The following is a 23474-nucleotide window of genomic DNA, read 5'->3' as shown; positions in this document are numbered from 1 at the left end:
TCCGGTATACAAGCTTTTCTTTCAAAAACAGGAAGAGTAAAGATCGTAGAAAAAAGAAAGTATGTAGACAATATTGATTTGTCAAATATTTACCTTATCTAATATTCCACTTAAAAAAAGGTGGAGGACAAAGTTTCCCACCTGATCCCTTCCCAAAATTCTCGATAGGTTGCATTCCTTCAGGAGGGGCGATTTTGGAAGTAAACTCATTCCAGAAATTGTTTCCCTGGCAAGCTGTCATCCGAAAATTCTCCAGGAGGAGACGAACACCTAAGTGGAGTGAAAAAAATCCCCATCAGTCATACCGTGGCACTCAATAAAGGAGAACTCCAAAGTGCCACTTTCTAAAGAATCGAGGCATACAGATCCCTGCGAAGCACCACCAAACTCTCGGTCATAAGACGGGGAGAGTAAACTTCTGTTCGGGAAGTTCAACAAAGCGGCATTTCAACTCGAATAATTCGGTTTTTCGTTGTGAATGCTACTTTTTCTGGGAGGCCTCGGCTCGGGGATGTTTACCGGCGAAGGTCCGAGGGGACCAGCCTGCCGAACGGGGGGGGATTCCCCGTTCAGAAGGCTATTAGCAGCCTTGTTGCTCCAATACAAATGGGGACGCAATGGATGTTTACTCTTGGGCATATTCTGAAGGGTTCATTCGGATGTTTTATTCATTCCTGGAAAACATGACAAATGACGCTCGATTTTCGAGTGGCTGTTCCCTCGGGTATTGTCTTCGTAGCTCGGGTTTTTCTTGCGAGGCTTATTGGAGTTGTCCTCGCGAATTTCAGTATCAAATCTTGAGTTTTAGTTCCCGTAGCTGGAAGCGAACGGTGATTGTGAAGCGAAGTTGAAATGAGAAGTAATCCTGTAGTAATGAGGAGGAATATTCGAGGAAATATGGGTAAAAGTGGATGTGTAATAGCTCTGTTACATCTGAGTAGAATTCTCCATTATACCACCAAGAACTAACTTCATATACTGACATAGAAACACAATACCATACAATCAAACTTTAAATTTTTCCCTCTTTTCCTACTGTTCGATTTGTACCAAATTTGGATCCATTACGTACCTGAAGTGCATAGACCCATATAGACAAAAAAAGTATAATGAATTTATTATACTGGTTATTCTGTGTTCTATGTAAAAACTCCATTTCAAGTGTCTGATGATGAAAGTACGAGGATATATTGAAAAATTCTCAACCTACTATAGAATCAAACAAAATTTCAAAGTCAAAATATTTTAGTACTCAACATATTCTCCTCTTAATTGGATACATTTATTACAGCGATCCTGCAACGTCCCTAGACCTTTCAAAAATAATGTTTCTTCTTGCTCTGCAAACCAGACCTCCACAGCATTATTACCTCCTCGTTGGAAGAAAAATATACGACCTTTTAAACGTTTTTTCAGTTGAGGAAAGAGATGATAGTCGGATGGAGCCAAACCTGATGAATAAGGGGGTGTTCCAGTAATTCAAACCCTAAATCACGAATTTTTTGCATGGCAACATGGGATTTGAGTGCAGGGGCGTTGTCCTGTAAAAACAAAACCCCTTTGGATAGCTTTCCGCGTCTTTTCTCTTCAGTAGTCAGTGGTCAGTAATGTCGACTAGTAATCTCCGGTTATTGTTTTACCCTTATCCAAAAAAAAATCAATCATTATTAATTCATGGCAATCCAAAAAAACTGAAGCAAGAACTTTTTCAGCAGATTCTTGGACACGAAACTTCTAAGGTCTTGGAGAACCAGAGTGTCGCCATTCCATCGATTGTTGCTCTATTTCTGGACCGTAGAAATGTATCCAAGTCGCATCCATTCAAACAATTCGGTTTAAGAAGTCCACAAATCCAGCACAAATCGAGCACAGATCGAACGCGATGCTTCTACCCTTGCACGATCTTGGTCAACATTCAAAAATTTGGGGATCCATTTTGCAGCAATTTTCCTCACGTCCAAATTGACGTGAACTATATGATGAACGCATTCGTATGAAATATTCAGTGCCTCAGATATCTGTTTTAGCCCAATTCGACGGCCTGATAAAATCATGTCATGAACTGCATCGATATTTTCGGGGACTGACACAGAAACTGGCCTTCCCGATCGGTCACCATCTTCAATGAAAAATTTACCTCTTTTGAAGCTTGCAGTCCAATTTTTCACGGTCGCATACGAAGGACATTGATCATCAAGGGTATTAAGCATATCTTTCCATTTTTTACAATTTCGGTATACATCCTTCTTTTAGGCTGTATTCGGGTTCGGCTTTCTGACGGTCTCGGACTGTCCGAAAGCCGAACCCGAATACAGCTTTAATTTATTGCGTAGGGGGTTCTGAAGGGAAGGAAAACAGGGACTAACCTTTCTTTCATACAGGTTTTGTGGTTATCACCTCGCTGATACAGAAGACACAAGGCACTCCACTCAAAGTTGCTGAATATCACTGTGGTTTAAGATGGTTCCAATAGAAATGACAAATGGTGAGATAAATGCGGCAATATTGCAGAGGATTACCTTAGTTTCACGAGAAAACCATCAGCGCGTCCGACAATGGTCCTATTATTATTATTATTATGAGTGACAGACGGACAATTTGTTTTCTGTTCGCTAGGCGTCGCCACCAACTAGGACAAAATCCACCTGATAAACCTGAGTCAGGCAACCTAACATGTTCACGATGTCACATAAAGGTTATCCTTTATTTCCTTGAAAATTTGGTCAGCAAAATCTTCAAGCAAAAGGGTTTCATATGCTTCTTCTTCTTCTTCCACATATCATAGGCCTTAGGCCTGTGCCTTCCAACTCTCAGTTCTCTTGAGACATTGATGACCACGAATCCATCCATCTCTTTGGGGGTCTTCCTAAGGGGCGTCGTGTCCGTGGTGTACCATCCCTAGCGATTTTTGCTAGTCTTCCCGTAGTCATCCTGTCCACGTGATCATTCCAAGCTCTTCTACGCTTACGTCCCCACCTGACAATGTCTTCTACTTGACATTCGTGCCTTATGTCAGTGTTTCTTTTCCTATCTCTTAGTGTGTAGCCTGAGATGTTTCTTAGTATTTTCATTTCAGTTGTTCGAATGATATTTTTAGTTTTTTTGTTGTCAGCTCTTGTTTCTATAGCGTATGTTAATACCGGTCTAACACAAGTTTTGTATATCCTTACTTTAGCCTTTTTTGGCTTCATATGCGAAAGTTAAAAGTAGAGTGGTTTTTATTGGATTCATTCTCAACCACAAGAAACCTTTGCTTATTGAATTCGGATGCTACTCACAAGTTGTTGTTAAAAAAAGTCGTAGAAAATCGATGAAGAAGAAATGGACCTAAACAAACTGTTCCCCAATCATCGAAGGAATACGAGAAGATTGAATTCGATCCCTTCTCATCACAGCACCAAGAAGTCAAATTTGCTGTGGTTCCAATTACCCAAAACCCTTGTATTTATATTCCATCTGGAATAGATGAGGAGGACAAAGAAAAGGGAGTGAAATGTGATTGAGGGTGATTTTACACCATCTTTCGTATCCCAGTATCTCGTGCTACATCCTAATTAACGAAGAGGGTTTTTCTTTGGGGGGAAACTCCGTTAGCGAGGAAGATGAAAAATTCCCAGCTCAAATTGTGGCGTAATTAGATATTGACGTTCATTTTTCCACGAGGCAGCGATGAAGTTTTTAAGCGATTCAGAATTTTCTCAACGCGATTCATTATTCAACCAATTTCCATGAGGATGATGTGGAGCAGTTTTCTTGAAACTAGGGCAGTATTTCAGTTGGGATTTGGCTCGATACATGTGATCTTGCAGGGTGAATCCTCCTCAATAAGAGCCACACAATAATCTGCACATTAATCTTGCTCATCATAGCAGCTTGATGTCTGTTGCCTGGATTCTTGTAATAGGTCAGTCAGGAGAGGGTGTTATTTTCTTCAATTTTGTCTCTTTCGACATGTGGCTCTGTCTAGCTGTAGGTGGGAAAGAGTCTTACTCATCGCTGCCTTGCTTTTGTCGATTACACTCTTAGAAAAGATTTTACCTGAATCCTAGTGCGGCTTTCGACCAAATCAAGGTACGGTGGAGCTAATTTTCACACTGCGACGGCTGCAAGAGAAGGCCCGTGAACAATAATCAAGGATCTATAAAGCCTTCATCGGTAGCAAGTAAGGCCTTCGACTCGGTGAATCAGAGAGCGCTATGGAAAATCATGGCCCGCCTTGGAGTACCCGAAAAATTCTTAGCAGTATGTAAAAGCCTGCATACCAACAACACCGCTAGAATACAGCATAATGGCTCTACAACCGACCATTTCTTAACCAACTCTGGAATAAAACAAGGCTGCGTGTTAGCGCCTTTACTGTTCAATATTTTCGCCATAGCTGTCTCGATAATTGCTGACATGAGTATGCCTGTAAGAGGTGTTGGAATAAGATTCAGATTTGATGGAGGCCTATTTAACCTGAAGCGCCTCAGAGCAAAAACTCGTTCAAAGTTTATCACGGAACTTCAATATGCACGACGACTGCGCACTTATCGCTAGCAGACCAGAGGATCTACAGATAATGCTGGACACCTATAAATATACATACGAAGCTTTAGGCCGTAGACTCAATATCGACAAAACCAAAATCCTGTTAAGTCCCCCAGAAAGCCTGCAAACACATATCAGCCTGCAGAACAGGTCGAGCAGTTCAAATACTTGGGAAGCTTCATAAATACTAGGGCTAACCTAGACACGGAAATACACAACCGTATAAATTCGGCATCACGGGCATTCTGGAAGCTAAAGGACAGAGTATTTCAAAATCACGACCTCATTCAGAAGACCAGCTGTTTACAAAGCAGTCATCCTCCCAACGCTTCTTTACGGAAGCGAAAGCTGGACGCCCTACAGGCGTCATATCAAACAGCTTGAACAAACGCAACAACGTCATCTAAGACAGATAATGCACATCAGATGGTTCCACAAAGTTTCGAATGCAGAAGTCTTGCAACGCGCGAGTTGTACAACAGTTGAGACTCAAGTAACGAGGGCCCGACTCAGATGGAGAGGCCACATTCTGAGGATGCAAAACACAAGACTCCCCAAAATAGCTCGGTATGGCAGAGGGAACCCGAAACCAGGAGGCCAGTATAAGCGGTTTAAGGATACACTACATCAATCCCTAAAATCAATTAATGCCAATCATAACTGGGTACAACTAGCGTTAGACAGGTCACAGTGGAGATCTATGGTGCACAGTTATAATGGAGACTCGAGAAGAATTAAGCGGCGGTCAGATCTGGTTGGTGACTATCCATGCCCGGAGTGTGGAAGGATCTCTAGGTCACGGTTGGATCTCTTCTCTTGATTTTGTCGATAGCTTGCTTGCTAACGCTTTTCCATGTAAATTCATCGTGTAGAGTGGTTCCTTAATATTTTGTTCAATTTTTCCACTCAATTTCTCGATCAATTTTGAGACTAAGAACTGAAGAGGCCAAAACACTTGCCAGGAAAGCTACTAAAACTGATTTCATTGGCCCGTAACCTTTTTGTGGTATAGTAAAATGTATCTGTCTTTCAAGAGAAGGAAAAAGCTGTTAGAGAATTTCTCTGGAAAAACCTTCCGAGACTGTAACGCTCCAAAACAAAGTTCGAAATACTTCGTAAGTTCTTCAGTATGATCTCGACGAAATGGATGCTGTTCACGTTCAGCCTATACAACGAATAATGAATTAAAGGGTGAATTGATTAAATTACTCTTGGGGAATATATCACATTTTCATCACTGAATGAATCAGGCCGTTCCTGAGTGGATGAAATGTCAGTGTATATAATACGTTGGATTGGAGTGATGGAGAATACAAGAAAAGCCACCGCAACATTGAAATATCGCGCAATTTGTTAGGAGCCGTCTCCCCGGGTCGCGCTGATGAAAATGTACTGAAAATACCAGAAAACATCATTGCTGCCACAGGGACCAACCGTCGCCCGCGTAAAAACGAAGAAGTCTCAATTTATCAATCCGGCAAAAAGCCGATATACAAAATCGGCTAATTCAAATTTGGGTCGATGCCGCAAAAACACGCCCGTCGCCACTTCGAATGATAGAGATTGATCGTGAGTCGGTGGACCAGCAAGACACATCTGAGAAATCTGACATATGAGGCGGAAGGAAATGAGGTTGGACCAGCTCAATCATTTATAGCTCGGCCGGCTGTCTCGTACACGGTCGAACTTGGAATTAAATCGAATTTTCAATGAATAACTGAAAGCTCGAGATCAGGGTAGCGGGTCGCCATTGGAATGATTATCTTCCCGTCTATTTTGGCGTGGCCTTCGAGTGATCTCTCTTCAACGTCTCGACGAAGCCAGATATAGAAATGATGAAATGTACTAATGAATTCCCAGGCAAAGGGATGGATCAACTGTGATATCTTCAGTAGCGACTGTCATGTTCATCATTGCTGTATCCTGTTACCGAGAATAAATCTACAAAAACTATGGGTGCGATCAAGCTTGTAATTTCTTATTTTGTGTACCCTTCTGTGACTGAAGACTCAACCGTGACCTACAAATTTTTCCACACTCCGGACATGGATAGTCACCAACCAGATCTGGCCGCAGCTGTATTCCAAAGACCTCCACTGTGACCTGTCTAACGCTAGTTGTTCCCAGTTATGATTGGCATTAACTGATTTTAGGGATTTATGCAGTATATCCTTAAACCGCTTATACTGACCTCCTGGTTTCCAAGCTCCCTCTGTGAATTCGCCATACAGAGCTATTTTGGGGAGTCTTGTGTCTTGCATCCTCAGAATGTGGCTCAATCTGAGTCGAACCCTAGTTACTTGAGTTTCAATTGTTATACAACTTGCGCGCTGCAAGACTACTCCATTTGAAACTCTATGGAACCATCTGATGTGCATTAATTGTCTTAGATGACGTGGTTCAAGCTGTAGGGCGTCCATCTTTCACTTCCGTAAAGAAGCGTTGGGAGGACCACTGCTTTGTATACAGCTGTCTTGGTCTTCAGATTGAGGTCGTGATTTTGAAACACTCTGTCCTTCAGCTTCCAGAATGCCCATGATGCCGAATTGATACGGTTCTGTATTTCTTGTAGAGGTTAGCCCTAGTGTTTATGGAGCTTACCAAGTATTTGAACTGCTCGACCTGTTCCAGAGTTTCATCTTCCAGGCTGACATCTGTTTGAAGGCTTTCTGGCGGACTTATCAGGATTTTGGTTGTGTCAAAATTGAATCGCAGGCCGAAAGCTTCGTTTATATGTTTATAGGTGACCAACATTATCTGTAGATCCTCTGAGCTGCTAGCGATAAGTGCGCAGTAGTCTGCATATTGAAGTTTAGTGATAAACTTTGTACTAAGGCGCTTCAGGTTGAACAGGCCTCTTACAGGCATACTCATGTCAGCCATTATCGAGACAGCTATGGCTAAAATATTGAACAGTAAAAGCGCTTACACGCAGCCTTGTTTTATTCTAGAGTTGGTTAAGAAATGGTCGGTTGTAGAGCCATTATGCTGTATTCTAGCGGTGTTGTTGGTATTGAGGCTTTTACACACTGGTAAGAATTTTTCGGGTACTCCAAGGCGTCCCATGATTTTCCACAGCGCCTTCAGAAACTCTCAACCATGATAACGTGTTTTCGTAAAGTGACCAGTTGGAAACCCAAAAGAGATCGTGAAAGGAGAAGAATCAAAAGAACAGTTTTGTCTCTACCACTTGAGAGACCGCATTTAAAACGATCACCTCCTTAATGTTACGTTTTCCTTGCCACTGTGTGTACACGAAGAAAGCCTCACTCCATGAAGGGTTGAGACACATCCGACCATTTCTGTAGACTACACGCATTACAAGCGGATCCCTGCCGCCATAATCCTCATCGAAGGACCAATGTGCTGACCGAAACAGCTCCGCTAATAGCCTACAGATCCGTCAGCATCGAATTTAAGTTCCGGCTGCTAATGAACTTCTATCAAAGGTTTTGTCAAATATAAACCCACATTGTCATCCAACCTTGCCCATTCAACATCGGGAATATAGTCGGAATCCCTATCATCGTGATTAATTATCTATCTGGATTTCACGTAGGAAACGGGAATACAATCGAAAAGACAGACCGACGGAAAATACACGAGGATACTTTGAACCCTAGATCATATTTTTTCACGCTCTAATACTGGGTATTCTTTTTGGGCCGTTCGTGATTTGACATTCTATACTGCGCAAAAAAATTAACGCACATTCTGAAAATGTCAATTTTAATGAAAGTTAACTCTACATTGACTTTATAACTTATTTTTTATGTTCTCTCGGGAAGGTTTTGAACGAAACAAGACGCATTAAATGGAAGAAAAATTCAGGATTTCACCGAATCTTATGTGAAAGAAGAGAAATGAACAATTCTCAAAATACTGAAATGCTGATAAGTGATTAAATACTTGGTATTTCCACCCCTTGCGTTAATTACAGCTCGGCAACGACGGTTCATACTCAAAATGAGTGATCTTGAAATGTTCTGATCTAATCCTTCCCAGATTTCTCCGAGTTGGATTCCTAATTCGTTAAGAGTAGCTGGATGATTTTCTGAACTTCTCAGCCTTCTATTGAGGTTGTCCCAAACCTGCTCAATCGGATTGAGATCTGGACTTCTTGCTGGCCATTCAATTTGAGCGACTTCAACCTCTTCAAGGTACTCCTGAACGATGCACGCACGATGGTGTCTGGCATTATCGTCCATAAAAATGAAATGTTCACCAAAGTATGGGGCAAATGGCACTACATTTCTTCAAGAATGTTCCTTATATACTTATCAGCATTCATAGCTCCATTATCAACGACCACTAGTTCTATGCGAGCAGTCAAAGATATTCCACCCCATACCATAATCGATCCTCCCCCGAAACCAGTAGTATTCAGGAAATTGCACTGAGCATATCTTTCATGTGGACATGTGGACGTCTGTATACAAGGAACGTCAATCACAATGGTAGAGGCAGAATCTAGACTCATCTGTGGAGAGAACTCTTTCCCAATCGGCCTCTTCCCAATGGATATGTTCTCTCGCAAAATCCAAACGCGCCCTTCGATGGGCTGGGGTAAGAGCTGGGCCTCTTGCCGCGACACGAGCCCTTAAATCATATTCTCTGAGGCGATTTCTTATTGTCTGAGTGCTAATTTGCACCTCCTGAGTTTGCTCAAGCTGAATTTGAAGGAGGCGAGCGGTTGTGTGCAAACCGTTGTCTCAACGAAGAAACTCTCAAGTAACGTTCTTGAATGACAGTTGTTACCCGTGGTCTACCCTGTCCTGGTCTTCGGACATTCATACCTGTATCCCTGAATCGCTGCAAACATTCTGAACACACTTGTATGGGAAACTCCAAACCTTTCTGCAATTCTTTTGTATGTCCACCCTTCTTCTCGCAAAACTACTGCTTGGGCACATTCCTCTTGGGTCAAATTGCGTGTTTCGCGTTGCATAGCGATCGAGTGTAAAAAATCAAACGAAAGAAAAACTATTGATCACTAGAATTGATCGAGAACAACTGATTTTAGAATGGAGCCAATACATTCAAAATCTGATTATATCATCTTTTTTTATTCCTGCTGGGAAAAAACATCTGTATTGAAGAAAACCGTTGAAAGTGGATAAAATATGCATGCATAATTCTGGTAAAAATAATTATCATTGAGAACACCTTCAGTTGTAGAATAAATTTGAGATTTCCATAATGTGCGTTAATTTTTTTGCGCAGTGTATTTTTATAATTTTATTTTTACCCTATCCGATAGATTTCAAGGTGTCATAAGGACACTTCTCCATTTGTTCTTGGTCTTGGTTGATAACTTATCTGATTTCATCAGACTAACTTCAGTGCTTACTGAAAAAAATTTTAATTTAAGGTGAAATAGTGTATGAAAGAGGATCGGATGTAGGTTGAAAAGAGAGACACTCTCATATGCGATCCTCCGAAAACTTTTCAAATGTAATTAATCATTCTCTTGTCGCACTCTGGGGCTAATTAAATATGGTGGAATGTTGGGAAAGTTTGGACAACCTTAGAGATGAGCTTATTCATCGTTGCACAGGCATGTGACCACGGTTTCTCCTAGGAAAACTCCGTGTTTAAATGAATCATGATCGCTTAGGGTAAATTACGGAATTATGAAGTTAATTCTATAAATATAACTGAGTAGTATAACTTTCAATTATAATGAATCCTGAGTGAACAACAAAATTCCCTTATCGCCAACGAATAACAATCATTTGGCGATTGTATAGAGAGGAACATCAAATAGGGTTTTTTTTTCATTTCCGGTTATCCTACAGAATCTAATCATGACTTCTTTTGTTGGGTTCAACATGCTCTGAATCGATAGGACCACCGTAAGGACGTGATAGAGATCCGGCATTATCCTTACCTTTTTTGCTTCCCTGCCTCATTAACGTTTTTATGGACTCTCGAAGAATCGACTTATCTCGATCTGAAGCTGGAATTCCTGAGTTTATCGCTGATATCAGAAATTTTCCTTTTTCCTTGGAGGTTGAGTGCGAACCAGCAATAATCATCATGCAATATTTCTTTCCCCCTTCGAATTGCTGCGGTTCCAGTAGTGATTTTGAGGGGGCATAATTTCCCATTTGAAATTCTGTAAGGTGTTTGTTGATATGAAATAAATAGGAATAATATAATTGTAAGTAAACACGATAAGCGAGCGCGGGTAACAGACGAAATTCTTCTGAACCAAAAATTTTTTCTTTTTTGAACGATATCAACCCAGGTCATTTTTTTGGCTAATTCGAGGTCGTAGATTACTAATATGAAATTATATTTTTGTAGGTTCAGTACTTTGGAAAAAAAATTACTTTTAGTGGAAAATTTCGAAAAAATCTGTCAACTTTGATGAGCTGTAGCAGCCAGAAAAGAGGTATTGGACATAAGCTGATTTTTTTGGTGATAGATTGGTTCTTTGCAAATAGGAAAAACTATTTTTCATTCATCTTTCGCGGACCGTTCATATTTTCTGATTTTTTCCGCGAAGGTCCAAAATTTCCCATTTTCCATCGGCCATCACTTTAAAACTAATCCTTTCAACAAAATTCTGTATGCATATTCGTAATATACGCCTTCGATTTAGTGAATACTCGAATTTTGGTGGAAATCGGAGAGATTGAAAATTTTTCAAATTTTTCCATACATATGCATGGAAAAAATTGCGATTTTTCGAAAAATATTTTTGGTCTCCGATCGAAACCAAATTTATACTGTTTATTAATTCGAGGGCGTTGAACACGAATATGCAACCAGATATTTTTGAAAAAATTTATTTCAGAAGTTATGGTCGATGGAGATTTTGGACCTTCGCGGAAAAAATCATAAAATCTGAACTGTTCTAGATAGATGAATGAGGAGTGGTTTTTTCCATTTGCAAAAAATCAGTCTATCAGCGAAAAAATCAGCATGTGTCCAGTGCTTCTTTTTTGGCTGCTACAGCTTCTCAAAGTTGACCAATTCTTTCGAAATTTTGCACTAACAGTGATTTATTTCCCAAGATACTGATCCTACAAAAAATGTCATTGCATATTCGTGATTTACGACCTCGATTTAGCAGATACTCCAATTTGATAGCTTCTAAATCTTCCCTTATATAAACTCCAACAGCATCGCTTGTATTGTTGGCAGTCGATATATTCCTCACGTCGCATCTCTATTCAGAGAGAGCCTTATCACGCCAATCCTAGGTTCAAGGCTTACGTCGAATATAAAAGCGGTCGCCATTGTTTTCATCTCTATGAATTTTTCAAGCGTCTACATTGTGGACACATTTTGTTTTACTATATGGACCTATAAAATTTTCATGGCATTCACTTCCAACTGTTTGGTGGCAATACCAGAAAATATCGAGAGAACTTCACACTTTTCAGTTTCAATACCTGTATTTTATGGCTAGGAGGCGATGGAAACAGTGGAAACGTATAAACTCGAATGCCGAATAATTCAGTAACAATTTATCGAAAACCTTCCAGATATGGTGGATAAACTAGTGCTATTACTAGATATAAAACAGTTTTTCATATGTTGCAACACCTTTGTTATATTCATTGTTAATTTGGTCCATAGCAGTACGCATTTCTTTCAATAGATGGATGATATTATGCTTTTTGGGGCAAATGACAGTGAAAAACGTCTTTACAAAAAAAACCTGTCTTATTTTGTATCCACTCAGTCAAATTCTGCCAAAGCATGTCCGAATGCTGCAAGCTCAACTCCAGGAACAAACTGAAAAGAACAAATTAGCACCTATTCTTGTTTAAGCGAGTATATTTTGATGCTCGTCATTTCAAACATCGTATGCTGTTCGGAACTGACGAATCCAAAGTATGCTTTGTACATTACTCGACTTTCCCAAACTTTCGAACCTACGCCATTACGCCAATGGCGATATAAAAACTTCGATAAACAAAATTCGAGTTGGAAAGCAATTCTCGGAGTATTTTTTCCTCGTGCCGGGGAAACTTCAAGTTCTCCATAACTTTGTAGTGTGTATTATTCCGATTCAATTGTTGGTTTGCCACTCCCTCTCGATGAATTTATGATAACAAGGGAAATACCGGCGTAGTATTCGAAACTGCGAATATGCTCGAAGAAATAGTCCCCCAATATCGAATATTTATAGCTTTTGTGAAATGAAGCCTGAATTCCTCCAGCGTTTTCGTGTGAAATATTCGGATATACTTGCCTTTATCTCATTTTCTCGAGGCTTTCCTTCTTGATTTTCTTCATTGACAGTCTAGTCTGGCTCCGAGGAATAAGCCGGTATATTGAATTTAGTTTATCCTTTTTCTCGTGGTGTGTGTCACAATGTAGAGTTCACTCTAACAGTTTTTCGGGGGGAATAAATGGTTTAACTGACGGTGTGTGAATTGGTGCTGTATATTTTATATTTTTACAGTGGGTTTAGTCGACAGAATAACCTACCATGAAGGGAGGCATAATTGATGTTCATAAAATCAAAAATATAATATAAAAAATCAATATTCGAAGTTGAGTACTCAGAAACTACTTCACCCTTCGAAGGAAAACCTTTTTAATCAACTGTTGTACGACAAGCGTGTATAAACTCATAAATAAACAATAGCTGTTTTTCGTTTTTCCATATGGACATATAAAGGAGTGCAGGCTTATCCTCCTGCATTTATTATTGAATGCAGCTTCATCAAAAACTACAACTGAGAGATTTCTGTATGTTATAAGCCAATTTATGCATACATTTATGTAAAACATTAATATTGTCATCAATAAACTGGTCTAATTCAGATGCATACCACCTGCTGATATAAATATCATCAAGTGTTACGATCTGAATTGAACTAGCCAATTCGCCATCGTCAGGGTCCTAAACAGAGTACGCTCCACCGAAGAAAAGCAGATGCTGATCATGGTTTCGGTCCTCATCCGATCATTGACCTCATCAGAGCAACATAGCTTCTTCTCCGATGGAATAGCGTTTGGAATTGAAGAACTCTTATTCAATACTGGTACGTGCTATTGAGTACTATCCAGGAACACAGAACGCCACCCAGTATGAAAAGATATCTGATTCAATCCCCTCCAGATAGAAACCAGACGAAGACAATGGCATTTGTCCCATATCTCCTCTGATTCTGATCTGAATTAAATCAGTTTATTATATCTATTGCCTTTAGGCGTGATCTTTTCGATTATTGTCATCCATTTTCTCAAATCTTGGTGTATTTCTTGCATTTGCAAAATCAGAAATGGTAGAGTCAATGATTTGACAAATATCGCCAAGTCCTTCGTTCACCATGGGTATAATTCCATTTTGGAAAAAACGCGTTCCTGAAAAATCTGAGTAGACCTAACTGATGATTCTTTCATCCAGTTCCAGGATGGAACCTCATACACACATCTGTCGAAGCAGATGTGAAGAAAGGGTTCTTAGGGAGTCAATACGATTGAAATAGGGATGATCGATTAAGAGGTATACAGACAGGTACGCCATCTATCACCAGGTAGTCGGATTCGCTAGCTAGGCCTCACGTACCATATACAGATCACTGACAAATGCATATGAACGCCATGGATAATTCGCAAATCAACCTTTGGAAGTTGAAAAACATATAGCATCAAACATTAATTTACCCAAATTCTTAATAGTGTCAAAACTCGCATGCTTTTTGTTGCAGGTCCAGACAGTAAAGTCTCCGATATCGACGGCCAACCCTACACAACCATCCTCTACGGAAACGGACCTGGCTTCGCCATTCCCCGAATAGTACCGATGAACACCACCACCGCCACCGAGGACAAGAACCAAGTGCATGGCTCGGCAGTGCCTCGCCAGTGGGGCACGCACGGAGGAGAGGACGTACCTGTCTACGCCCTGGGACCCCTAGCCACCATTTTGTTCACCGGAACCTTCGACCAGAGCTACATCCCCCACGCCATAGCCTACAGCGCCTGTCTGGGGGAGCACCGGTTGAGATGCCAAGGTCTAGACAACTATACAGCCCCCCAAATACCTACCTGCGTCGGTCCGGACCTGTCCAACGTACCGGGAGTGGGGGGTAGTGCCAGTGGCAGCGGAGCACCGGTGGTCGTTGCCAGTAGTGTTAAGGCGGACGACAGTGGTTCGCGGACGAAATCGGGTGCTGCAGACATTTTCTCGTTGGTCTTTCACCTTCTATGTTTGTCTATCGGATTGAACTTCGCTGTGACGTAATAAATTCGCGTACACTAGCCGGGGTTTCGACGCCGTGATTTATGGAGGATGAAGTAGGTTGGATTTGACGTTCGGAATGATTTATTTTGGGGTTAGTGAGATCCCTGTAGCTGTTTCTGATTGTGGCTCGAAAAAAATCGTTCACATTCGAAAAATTCAATTATTTTGGGAATCAATGAGTCCAGGGATTTGCCTACACTGACAGATCTATCTTGACGGTGGATTCCTTGTCTATCCCTGACAGGAACACAGATTTTGATATCTTCTTCTATCGAATGAACTTTCTGACATTGTTTATCAGTTTTTTAATACATACTGTTAGAACGATCATAATATCATCATTTGTTCGATGCATACACTGGATTATATGTATACAGTCGAGAGAAGAAAGCTCTGGCCAGTGTATTGTACACTCTGTTCGATGCTTCCTTATGTCATGCTTCATAATATTCCAGACATTTCAGGACCGTGTTCCAAAATATTCTGAAGCTGAAATACCTAAACGTATTTGTTTTCATACATTCATGCATTGCTGTATCCCGTTACCGGCAATAAATCCACAAAAAGACAAAAAAACTTAAAGGTGCGAGCAGACTAGGGCTAATTGCGACTGTGTGCCCTCCGGTGACTGAAGAGACCCAACCGTGACCTGCAGATCCTTCCACACTCAGGGCATGGATAGTCCCAACCAGATCTGGTCGCCGCTGTATTCTTCTCGAGTCTCCATTATAACTGTTTACCAAAGGCCTCCACTGTAACCTGTCCAACGCTAGTTGTTCCCAGTTATGATTGGCATTAACTGATTTTAGGGATTGATGGAGTGATGCTCGACCTGTTCTAGAGTTTCATTCTCCAGGCTGATATCTGTTTGAAGGCTTTCTGGCGGACTCACCAGAATTTTGGTTTTGTCGATATTGAGTCTAAGGCCTAAAGCTTCGTATATATGTTTATAGGTGTCCAGCATTATCTGAACATCCTCTGGGCTGCTTGTTATAAGTGCGCAGTCGTCTGCGTATTTGTTTCGAATTGAACTGGACATCCTCTATTCGTAGTTTCTGTTTGTCAGTTCACTCGTGAAACACCCTGTAAAGTTCCTTCCACTTCAGCATTTGACCATAAATTCAGCATCTATTGAACAGGTACCCAATTTCAATTGTTGGAAGATTCTTGCAAGAATTTTACTCAAATAATGATGATACTTACCTCTCTGACAATGAAGACTAAAGCAACACTACTTGAAAATGTTCAGATACACATTAAAGCCCACTCACATTTATAGCCATTTGAGATGTAATCTCGCTGATTGAAAATGAGAATTAGGACATCTAGGCTCACTTAACCCAATCACATTCCATGTGAAAATCCCGCTCATAGCAAAACAAAAACACTCCCTTTGTATCCGATGTACGTGCCAGCAAATGAAGTTGTTTGTTGTAAAAATCTTACGCATAATTCCAAACTGCCCTATCAAGGTTCATAAAACCTCAAAGCGGTGTTTTCGCTCGACAAATTTAATAAAGCAAACGCAAATGGGATATACTTTTTCACAGGCCATAGTGAGAGTTGTCCTGGTACATTCGAAATTCAGCCAGGGTTATGTCGATCGTTCCACTTCTAGGGGAATTCTCTTCAATTAATTACATGGTCCTGTGAACACCAGACATACTCATTTGCATTTTTCAGCGTGTCCCGGGGTTCATGCATGGCTGCAAAAAACAAATAGGACTGCGTGTTGTGTTGAGTAGCCGCACAGGGACTGTTTTATAAATGAAATAGTTTTTGGGGATTATTTATGAGTGTTCCCAGGGTTATGACGTGAAATAAATAAGTAAAAGGCCTCTTGATGTACGCATATCACAATAACTATGAAGGTTATGCTTGTATAACCTAGCCTGACAGTAGCTTTTGAATTGCTAACATTGGATTTATTGATTTTTCTCATAATCCAATGTCAAGCTATCATTAATATTTCTTTGAACTTTTTGCACACCCACTGTATGTCCGGCACTGTTCTTCTGCGATTTAAAATATCATTTACAGAGTATTTTATATGTCCACAAGGTAGCAGTGACAAGAGTTGATTTGTCTACAGTTCACACAGTAAAATACCTTTGCTGCCAAAGATTCTCAGACATTTTGGATTTCGCCAAATCAGGAACAGCAAAATAACCTTCATATTACTAATTCTTTCAACAATCAATTGTTCTTCTGGTACATACCTTGTGTTTTTTTTCAGGATAACCTCATCGATACCACCGGTGAAAGTGACTTGACTACTTGATGTGTTTACTTGGACTTGAATGTTGACTTTTGAGACTAAAGTGTGATGAAAACTTTTCGAACTCGTTTTGTAAATATGTACCTTCTAACTTTATGTGATCTAAGACTTGTTACTAAATAGGTGGAAGAAAACTGGCTGTATGACCAAATTGTTGAACTGAGTGTTTCTATGCACTGTTAAATGAATGGAAGAATATTGGATAAATAAATTATAGAACACTTCATATTGTTTCAGTGACCTGTAGACAGTAAAATCAGTAGATGGAATTAGATTTTAATTCAAGCAGATGTTCGAATCAAATTCACCACAATATTGATTTAAATTTGAAGCATATCTTTCCTCAACGTGTTGCTGTCTGAAAAATGACTATTGTGTTAATTCAAGCCATAATTCTTGTATCAGAACAACTTCGAAACATGAATTCGATTTTCTCTCAACACTGATTAATGATTCTTGGAAAACACTCCAGATAACCATCGCTCTCCGGTTAGATTTCCATCTAATTTGACAACTTGGAGTCCAGAATCAACGGCTCATCGTCGAACATCTGTCACTTCATTAAGATCTAGGAACTTACGTAGTTTGTTGAATAATTGAGACTCGAGATTGTCAGTGAATTAACTGAGTGATGGAATTTAGGCGATCGATGTTAGCTGTCGAGTAATTTTGAGAGTATCGGTTCTATACTAATTGATGAGGAACTTAGACATAATCTCCACAAGGCTGTCTTCATTTTCAACAAGGTGCATCTGAAATATTGGACTCGCAAAATATGTAGGTACATATGTACCACAAAAAACTAGAGGGCTTGATAGTAAATCCAACTTTTCACCACCCTATAGATTATCTGATTGGTTTAATAGGTAATATAAAATGATTCATTCAAATTGATTTTCTGTCTTCGATACATGCTTCTTAAAACATTGGAGCTTTTACTGAAAGTCAATAATTCGAAACTTGGCAAGGAGCACACTTCAAGAGTTTTCAATTATAAATGATGAATCATAATAGTAAGGACCTCAAAATTCTGAAGCCGTACATAGGAGCATTCTCCCCCAATAATTCCAGATTATAATTAATTCTCCAAGAGATGTGCAGCATCGAAATAAATTCGCCAAGAAGAGCGTCATAATGATTTCAGAAATCTCGTTGTAAGGATTCGAGGATAAACGGCAGGAAGCACGAAGAGACGCCATCAAATATTCACATCACATACAACGTATCATTTCGTTACAGAAATTCAGAATACATTCGGGGACTACGTTTCCTACAAGGCTGTAGCAGTGGGAAACGGTAAATCATATTTCTCAATTTGGTATAAATCAAACTGAACGTCCTGCTAGTTTATTTGACGATCATGCTTCCTTGATATTAAGATGTCCTACTAATACTTGTTTATGGAGTCTATTATACGAGACTAGGGAAGTCTTGTCTGGGGATATTTATTCGCAGGAATCTTTCCTGATGTTTATACCTGAATCTCCAACTCAATTTTGGTGATTCATGGGATGAAGTGACAGAAATGAAAATGTATTTCTTTTGTTGCATCAATCTGAAGCTGTGGATGCAACGTTTTCGTAAATTATGACTGTTACACATCGTACTGGTCCAATGTTACTGTTGTCACATGACTGGTGCCCTAGGAATTCGTTTGCAATGTTGTTAACTGTTGGAGATTGGGCATTAAGAACAGGAATCAATATGAGGGACCTAGTCAGCTGGGCTCTTGGAAACTTTGCTGGGGTAAGTGTTGACAAGTAGCAAATCTTGAAAATCTACCTAAGAAGAGTGGACCTAATACTACCATTTCCCCTAGATCCTTATAATCCCCAAGTAGGTTCTACCACAATTCTCGAATGAATACCTAATAAATCCAGTTACTTTTGGATGAAGCTCATAATTACGATACTGAAGAATGATAACGCCTAAATGGCAATCCTTATTATCTTATAATTACGTAGGTACTTATTTTTTAGACAGTGGTAATTCCTCGTAAAGGTCAGGAAGGAATAAAACCTTAGACTTTCTTTTGTCTAAGAATAAAACAGTCAATGAACACTGCACTTTCAACCATTTTTTTTTTTTGGTGTAGCAGGGGGAAAAACTGCAAGTCAGACGAATCACCCTCTCCTGAGGGGGAACAAGTGTGGGGTTTCTCACTCTCCTGAGCACGAGACCCACTAAAAACCCTTAACTGCTTCTTGAATTTTGGTTCCGGGCATTTGCCTATAAACCGTTCATCTCTTAGTCGGTTTTCTTCTCGCACACTATAGTGCTGGGATTTATGTGTTTATCCTCTATTGGATTAACACTTTATTGAATTTTCCAATAAGTTTCTGTTGTTATTTTAATCTCTTTTTAATTGATCTCTTGGTCTCCTTCGGTAAATTCGCATTCTCCTTTTGTCTTCCTCTGGGTCGTTGTCCACTAGTCTCCCGAGTTCTTGATTCGGATGGTTTATCGCTGTTTCGAATAATTTCTCTGCTTTTCTGTTCATGAATTCCGTTATGGTTTCCCATTTTAGGTCCCTATAAATCTGTCTATTCCTGACAAACCAAGGTGCATCTATTTCACATCGTAGCAGCTTGTTTTCAGTGGCCTGAATTCTTTTGATATGGCTCTTTGCCGCGAAACCCCAGGCAACTGATCCATAAGTTAGTTGAGGCCTAGCAACGGCTTTGATTATCTTCAATTTTGTCTGGTTCGACATGTGGCTTCTTCTTCCTATCAGAGGATAGAGTCTATTCATCGCTGCTTTCGTTTTGTCGATTGCTTGTTTGATATGACTTTTCCAAGTAAGTCCTCTATCAAGCGATATTAAATATTTGGCTTCATTTTTCCAGTCGATTTCTTCGCCGTCAACTTCTAGATTCGTTGTGGGTCGCAGTCTTCTCTTCTGTAGTAAAATTGCTTGGCTCTTTTGTCCATTGAGCTTGATTTTCCACTTTATGCACCAGTCATTTGTTTCGTCAATCGTCTCTTGTAGAACTCGTTCTATTACTTCTGGGTTGCGGTGTCGAGTTGCTATGCCTGTGTCATCAGCATATAACGTTAGCATGGTTCTTGGATTTTTCGGAATATCGTGGATGTATATGTTGTACAGAAGTGGCCCAAGTAGTGATCCTTGGGGTACTCAATCCTCTATATCTCTTGTTGAGGAGCATTCTCCTCCCACTTTCACGTAAAATCTTCTATTTTTGAGATAATTCCTGATCAACTTGTATATTTTGATCGAATATCCAGCACGTCTCATCTTATATATTAATCCTTCATGCTATACTCTGTCGAATGCTCTGGCGACGTCTAGTAAAACAAGACCTGTAGCTTGTTTATTTTGGAATCCCTCTGTAATATACTCTGTGAGCCTTAATAATTGTTGCTCTGTTGAATGCCCTGTTCTGAATCCGAAATGTTCTGGTGGTATTAGTTTCAGATTTTAGGTTTCCTCATTTAGCCTCGTGGTGATAATTCTTTCTACTACTTTTCCTAACGCCGACAGTAGACTTATCGGTCTGTAGTTTTGTGGGAACTTTTTCTCTTTGAATGGTTTATTGAATACTATGCTTTCCGCTGTTTTCCATTTTCTAGGTAGTGTTCTGTCCTCATAATATCAACCATTGTACATCCATCAAATATATTATTAGACACGCTGATTATCCAATGGAATTGTAGTAGTGATCTCTAGCTGGGGGATATTAAATTCGTTTACGACTACCCGAATGGAATAAAATATTCCCGGGGTTAAACAAGCATTGTGGCTGTGAATCTCCATTTAACATTTCATACCTCCCATGTGATTTACGATGCAGAATGATACTAAACTACAACCCAGCTAATTTCATCCGACTCTAGAGTAACCTAAATTATTTACTGGACCACATACCAATTACAATTTCAGGTATATCATTTTTTGCTCATTCGGTAAGCCTGTATTTCTTCGGCCGTTGGATGTAAATGACCCTCTCTGAGTGTTTGAGCTGGGTAGTGTTTTCCACTCAGACTGTGTGGCCACTATGGCAATGATTATGAAAAAAATATGGAACGGAATCATGTAAGACCTTAATATTGCAAACACACAGTCATAGAAACAATGTATTGTTAATGAACAATAAATAAAAATAAATTCGAGTCGACTATGGAATTATGAAAGGTGTTAATCATTAGGGATACTATTCCTTTGGTCAATTCTTTCATTCAAGTATAGCACCACGAGGCATCAAAGTCATTTCTGGCGATATTATCGCAATTCGAGCGATTATTATTTTCGTTTGAAGCTCATCACCATCAAGCAGTCCCAAAGCAATTGAGTCCAACATCTCTTCCTCCCTAATGATCCTATTTATCCTGGAGATTCAAACGCCTTTTTCTTGTAAACCTTTTTCATTCCTCTAGGGTCTGTGTTTTATATTATTACAAGAAAGATCTGAGAAAACTGCCCCATAGCGATTATTATTGAATGAAGTTTCATTGGGATCGCAAGGTGTGGAGATTCTTATTGTACAGAGTGATCCATATCGCACCATCAATAATAATAAGTGAAAAAATCTGTAGAAGAGGAATTGGACATTGTAATCCAATTATTACTTTGCAATTGATGTCACAAATGTATGGCACTGAGGTATTTTGCAGCTGATATTGGAAGTAACTTTTGTACGGTCGGTTTTTTATGCTCAAACATGCATTTCCTTCAGAACAATGTGAATAAACAGAATATTCAAACTATTCTCCATCGGGTATCCTAGAATTGGGTACTTTGACCGAATGCAACTCTTCAAAAGATCCACAGATCTGTAGTGTCACAGATTTAGCTAGTTATTCTGATTTCTGAAGGGAATTTTGTTTATCCAGGGGTGGCACAGCTCATTATTGAAACTTAAAATGGCCATATCTGTGTATCAGGGCCGAATCGAAAAAAATCGTAAAGGAAAAAAGTGTTTCTTTTGACCTCAAGAATCTACTGTTGAAATATTTGTACGAGTCAAAGACTCACCCTGTATATTTATGTGATAATATCTAACCAAAAATGGAATTCTACCTGTATCCTACATCTGCCTCGAAGATTCGGATGTCAAACCAGATATTTTGTGCATACGGACTGTCTAAAAGGTAATGGAGACAATCAAACTCAGCAGAAGTATTTCCTCTTCTTATATGGTGCAAAATGAGTCTATACTCGACATAAACGTGTATATAACCATCCAAAGCTTTCGAGGAACGTGTATTCCAAGTCGGAAAGCGTTCACACAGCGGTAAAACCCCATTTCAAAAGAATCACCTCCAGCAATTTTGTTTTAACTGAAAAAAACATCAGAGAAAGTCACGAATGTAGACGTCAGCAGCTGATTATCATTCGAAGGAATCGCGAACCTCCCCCCTGTTACCGTGTGAGGGGTAACAAACCGTGAAGTTCTGGAGGATAACGAGTGAGATGTTTGCATATCGCTCGCTGGAAAAAAACTCTGCACATGTAGCTTTATTATTTTCAAATTTTCCCATCCGATATATTCTTCACCGAGAAATATGTCAAAGGCTGTTTCGAAGACTATCTGAAATGAAATGGGATTCCGAAAGATTCTATGCATAATCCAGAATCTCTCTCAGTTTGAAGCTCGAGCACGAATCAGATCAATATGGGTTGTCATTTAAAAAAATGAAGATTTTGATGAATTACTGTTTTGATAATGGATCTACATTTTCGTGGACCCTGTATATAATATGGTTATTTACAAAGAAAATTTTCAGTGCTTCATTCATCGACTAGACACAGTCCAAATTTGAATCAATTTCGTAGAATAGGGACGGAGCTATAGTCCTTTATGTAAGTACCTCAAACTGTCAAAATATTGATAAAAAGTCAAATTTCTCGAAAACCGTTGAATATTCAGACATAGTTCTGTTACCAAACTCATAATCAAATTCAACAAGGAATTCAAAAATGTTAAAATATATAGGGTGTCCCATTTAAAATATCGAAGTTGATAGCTGTGCAGAAGAAACGAAACTCTTTGTTTAGTTCTAAATAATTTAAGGAGATGCTCTACTTAAAAAGAGGAGAGTTTTACTTGAAACTCTTTTTTGTAAAGTTAATAGAATTAGAATAATCGATCGCTGCCCCATGGCGCAGACACGCTGTATAGCTTTCAGCGTTGAAGGTAAGCCTTCCTCTGATATGAAACTCGAAAATTGCCTGAGAAGAGGAAAAAACTATTAGCCAGAAAGAGAAAACACTTTAAATAATCTGTTTACAAACATTGTTTCAAAATAAATGCAGTTTTGAACAAACTAACAGATTACGAGTTGATTTTTCAAAGTTCTGGATGGAAATATCTGTCGCGTATTTCCCCAAACTCCGATAACAAGACAAATTTTGAGACATCAATACGCGATAATTCATCTCTGAACAGATAGTCATGACCTGTGTGAGATGCAGGGTTAAAACAATACACAATC

The 23474-nt window shown here is 39.6% G+C and overlaps 1 protein-coding gene across 1 annotated transcript; it reads left to right on the top strand.

The window, feature by feature from the left end:
- Positions 1-13438: 13438 nt before the first annotated feature.
- Positions 13439-17245, top strand: LOC123316022 (alkaline phosphatase-like). Its single transcript, XM_044901932.1, has 3 exons — positions 13439-13538; positions 14208-14796; positions 16980-17245. The coding sequence occupies exons 1-2, from the start codon at positions 13439-13441 to the stop codon at positions 14741-14743; spliced, it is 636 nt and encodes a 211-aa protein (XP_044757867.1). The 3' UTR covers positions 14744-14796; positions 16980-17245.
- The last annotated feature ends 6229 nt before the right edge of the window (positions 17246-23474 follow it).

The sequence above is a fragment of the Coccinella septempunctata genome, chromosome 6, assembly GCF_907165205.1.
Source record: "Coccinella septempunctata chromosome 6, icCocSept1.1, whole genome shotgun sequence".
NCBI classification, from domain to species: domain Eukaryota; kingdom Metazoa; phylum Arthropoda; class Insecta; order Coleoptera; family Coccinellidae; genus Coccinella; species Coccinella septempunctata.
Note: the sequence above shows the minus strand (reverse complement) of the source record. Positions and strands in the feature narration are given on the sequence as shown.